Here is a 4732-nt window from a genome sequence, read left to right on the forward strand (position 1 = left end):
TGGCACCTAATTGGTTTTTGACAGACAATTCCTGTTCAATGAAATGCATAATTCATTCTTTGTATTAAATATTAATTTCTTAAGGGGTTCATGCTGTGCTTTATTAGAGCGTTGTATCATGCACATTGAAAGCAAATCTCCAAGGGGTGTGTGTGTGTGTGTGTGTGTGTGTGTGTGTGTGTGTGTGTGTGTGTGTGTGTAGCTGGGTGAGTTCACACTTATTACTTACTTATTGTTATCTATACATCAATAAGAAACACACATTAAAATTTTAAATTTTCTTACCAAGGGAATGTGACGAGTACGGATCAACTAAATTGACTCAAAACAGACAATATGTTTGCATGATATGGATGCTATTTTATTATTATCTTCAGAAAACACATTAGGCCCATTAGGTGCTGTCAGCCTTTATCTGCATATTGATTATGAGGAGCCTATGGGCCCCTTCACCCCTACCCACTGGTCTCCCTCTACCCACTGGTCTCCCAGTACCCACTGGATTCCCCTCCCAGCAGCCCCCCTCACACCCTGTCCTTCTGGAACTCGCACACGGAGCCCATGGCGGGGCGGCAGGCCACGTCGGTCCACTCCCCCGACACCGTCAGCTCCACGCAGTCCTCGTCTCCGTACGCGTCATTGGGCTCCCCCTTCCTCCAGCGGCCGAAGGTGGTCATGGGGGAGCGGTCCACGTAGCGGAAGTCCCCCTCGCGCTCCGTGTCCTGGAGGCCGATGTAGGCTCGGGCCAGGCCGGCCTCGCCGAGGTAGGCCGCCAGCAGGGCGTTGGAGGCTGGGTCCCGGGGCATGGCCAGGTGGCCCCCCCGGGCCTGGCAGAAGGCCTCCGCCTCGGCGAAGCTCCTCTCCTCCTTCACCAGCAGGTAGACCTTGCTGTCCGTCTCCTTGATGCCAGCGACCGCTGCGGGGGAGGGCAGGGCTGAAACATGACCACTGAGTATTTTCTATGTTTCCACACGGCGACACGGAGAGACGGGAGCAAGGGTGAAAGCGCCATGACTCATGAAAGAGAAAGGTGTTGAATAAACATAAATAGATGGCATCTGTTGATGTGGAGGACGTAGCAGGTGATGCTCGCAGTAGGAGCGCAGCAGAGGGAGTTCAGAATACTAAATACCATTTTTAATGAACTTGATTTCGGAGGACAGCTGGGCCACCAGGATGTCCATCTCTCCAATCGTCTTCCTCAGTGGAGAGCACTCGCACGGAACGCCTGCGCGCGCGCGCACACACACACACACACACACACACACACACACACACACACACACACACACACACACACACACACACACACACACACACACACACACACACACACACACACACACACACACACACACACACTTTAAAGGTGACATATTATACCACCAGGTTTGAATGTGATTAGCCGTTAGAAGCCGTTTTGAAAATCTGCCTCTTCTGACATCACAAGTGGGCGTGTCCACCTAGATGTATGCTGGATAGATCAGTCTACCAGCCTACCCAGAGGACTGTAGCAAACGTTGCTCATCTATCCGTCATACATCTAGGTGGACACGCCCACTTGTGATGTCAGAAGAGGCAGATTTTCAAAACGGCTTGTAATGGCTATCATACTCACACCTGGTGGTATAATATGACACCTTTAAGGAAACCACGCGGTCTGTGTTGGTATTATTAATTTACCTGGCTCTCCGTTGGCACCCTTGGGGCCAAAGTCTCCCATGTCTCCCTTGATGCCTTCAAAGCAAAGAGAAAGTTGAGTTTGGATCAGGAACATGCAGCAGCAATCCTGACTAGTCCGTAGTCCGTACAGTAGCAGTTAGCCTCAGCAGTCGTAGTAGACTCACCTTTGTATCCACTCGGCCCAATCTTTCCATAGTGTCCAATGATGCCTTTCTGCCCTTTAAGTCCTTGTTGGCCTTTCAAAGGAAGAACATTTGATAAGATCAGGCAAATGAGTAACGCCGCGTTCACACTGTACACAGCCGTCGACGGATGACGGAGGGCGTGTCTGACGTATGGGGGACGCGATGTGATTGGCCGACGGATTGGTCACTGCCTGAAAAGTTGAACATTTCTCAGACAGAAGCCGACAGAACGGACTGACCCACAATGCATTGAGAGTGCCTGATGCAAAGTCAATGAGATCCGTCAACAGGTGTGTCGTGTGAACGCGGCGTAATGGGCAATTGATTCGTTACATTGCTATCTTTTAGACTTTGTTGTGGAGACAGACCACAGAGCTTTGCAGTGGCTGAACACGATGAAGGACACAAACCATAGAATCACAAGGTGGTACCTGGCACTTCAGGCCTACAAGTTCAAGGCATCACAATGTGACTGCAGACTACCTCTCTTGTGTTTTCGAGGACTTAAATGCTTGAGGGGGGGTATGTGACGAGGCGGCGATTAGAACTTTAATTGCCCTGTCACCGGATCAAGGGTTCTATGTGTTCGGGATGAAGGCTGTCAGGGGCAGTGCACTTTTATATTGGCACCTGTGTGTGTTCCTGAATAATTATAAATAAATGTATAGATATATACATTAGCCTTATACCCAGTGTCAGAAATAGGAACGTCCGTACCTTAGCGGTCTTGTTAAGGGAGATGCACCCATGGGTGGTGATTTATAAAGGCCTCATGCGGCAGCCCCGCATGAGGCCTTTATAAATCACCACCCATTAGTTAGGCGGTTTTCCATACAAGATATGTATAAGCAGTGTTGTTCAATGACCTGCATGTTTAATGTCATGTAAGTAAAAATGTATTGATTATGGTGTCTGCATGCATGTGTGTGGTTCTGCGCGTGAGTGTGTGTGTGTGTACGGCCATAAGATAAGTATGGAACATTCTTGTGTGGCAGCAGACTAACTCTGAGTAAACACTTCAGCAGACGTTGATACTGTGTGTGCCTCTCGGGCCCGACCTCTGACCTCCAGCCCCACGCGTAAACACTCAGCGCTCTCTAGAGGCTGGGATGTGGACAGCATCCTGCCACTGCAGATAGCAGTGGATCGTTCACGTCTATATTTAATCACCAGGGAAACTCAGACACACCGTTAAATCTGGAGGAGCTATGTTTTACTTTAAAGTGCTGCACTGAAAGACCAATGCAGAGTGAATGTGAAGGTTAGAAGGATATGTCATACACAAACACTCATACTGTATATATACTTTATATATACACACACACACACACATATATATACATGCACAAACAGATATATACACATACATAGATACACCAACATATATACATACATATACACATCCTTATACATATATATATATATATAAACAAATATATACTTAATATATAAATAGATTGATATGTATGTGATATAGCGTGGTGTGAAATGCAGGCTCTGTGTTCAGCATCAGGCGGGGCGTACCATTTTCTCCCGGGGGTCCCAGTCGGCCCGCTCTCCCTGCTGCTCCTTTGGTTCCTTTCTCTCCAGGCTCTCCTTTACAAATATAATAAAGACCAACCATCTTGTGATCAACATAAAAACAGTCAACTTGCTTAATGTCTGCATCTGGTTTGTTCTGCTACCATATGGGCCCGTTCTGCTCTCCACAGCCTGGAAGCATCTTCTGTGTTCCTACTCAAAATGACTCCTGGCCCTTAAGTGTCCAATAATGACTGCCTGTGAACCTGGGATTACATACAAATACATCCTGGTTCCATGTGGGTTCATTGCTTCACATGTAGAAGTTCTGTTTCTATTTGCTATTGTACTTGCGCCTTACTAGAAGTTTCACTTACAATGAAACTTCCTGTTCTCATAGCAAATACCCTTGATTACAAAAGCAAAAATGTATATACAGGAGAATAAGTAATTAAAAGGCATATAGTGGACCTCAGTAGACTACCAGGTCAGACTACATGCCTTTGAGTCCAGGGATGAGAATCTGAACGCTGCACGGCTCCTCTGATAAGAGTTGTCCACCAGAGACATGCAGGAGTGAAGAAACCAGCAGGGCCATCAGGAGGCTGGACAGCAGCAGCTCTGACCCCATCATCGTTCCGCAACCAGCGCACAGAGAAATTACCTGTTTATTATACAATATATACATTCAGTTAAATATGTCAATGTGCAAGATTGTCAATATTGTAAAAATGTTGCACATTCAACACATATTACCTGCTATTTCTATTTTAACATTTAAATGTTTATTTGGCAACATATCATTCCCCAAGTTAATTGAATTGGAATGATAAACTAGAAGCTATTGTATATTTAACTGTACTGTTGTACTGTATCTTAGTTTCATATTTAATTAAAATCCAGGACAATGAAGCCAAATTTTAGTCTTAAGAACTAAAACATGTACATCAAAGCATCACAGTCTCATTATGAATAAAATAATCCTCTATAGTTTACCTACCTTTAGAGGAAAATAAAATCCAGGTGGATGTGTTCAATCTGACATAAAAACACATAAAGTTCCCAAAGGAGAGGTTGCAAAGACTCCAAACACAGTAGCTCCAAACCCTGGTGGTCTGAACACAACTCTTCCCTCCAGCGCACACTCCAGAAATGGGTTTGATAGCACAGTTATAAACACTTAGATAAAGAGCCAGGCCAGGCCTGCTGCGGTAATTAGCCTGCTGAGAAAGGGGTTGAGGGACTGGTAGACAGTGTATTAGAAAGACACTCGTACCGGACTCAAATGTTCTCAGTCAGGAATATATAGTGATAACGACAACATATCCCTAATCATTCAGTAA

The 4732-nt window shown here is 45.8% G+C and overlaps 1 protein-coding gene across 1 annotated transcript; it reads right to left on the bottom strand.

Moving 5' to 3' along the window:
• Window positions 1-369: 369 nt before the first annotated feature.
• Window positions 370-4522, bottom strand: colec11 (collectin sub-family member 11). Its single transcript, XM_084481887.1, has 7 exons — window positions 4390-4522; window positions 3891-4053; window positions 3393-3464; window positions 1848-1919; window positions 1684-1737; window positions 1133-1228; window positions 370-934 (listed from the first exon to the last, which is right to left on the bottom strand). The coding sequence occupies exons 2-7, from the start codon at window positions 4021-4023 to the stop codon at window positions 525-527; spliced, it is 837 nt and encodes a 278-aa protein (XP_084338013.1). The 5' UTR covers window positions 4024-4053; window positions 4390-4522; the 3' UTR covers window positions 370-524.
• Between the last annotated feature and the right edge of the window lie 210 nt (window positions 4523-4732).

This window comes from Micromesistius poutassou (assembly GCF_964030765.1).
Source record: "Micromesistius poutassou genome assembly, chromosome: 17".
NCBI classification, from domain to species: Eukaryota; Metazoa; Chordata; class Actinopteri; order Gadiformes; family Gadidae; genus Micromesistius; species Micromesistius poutassou.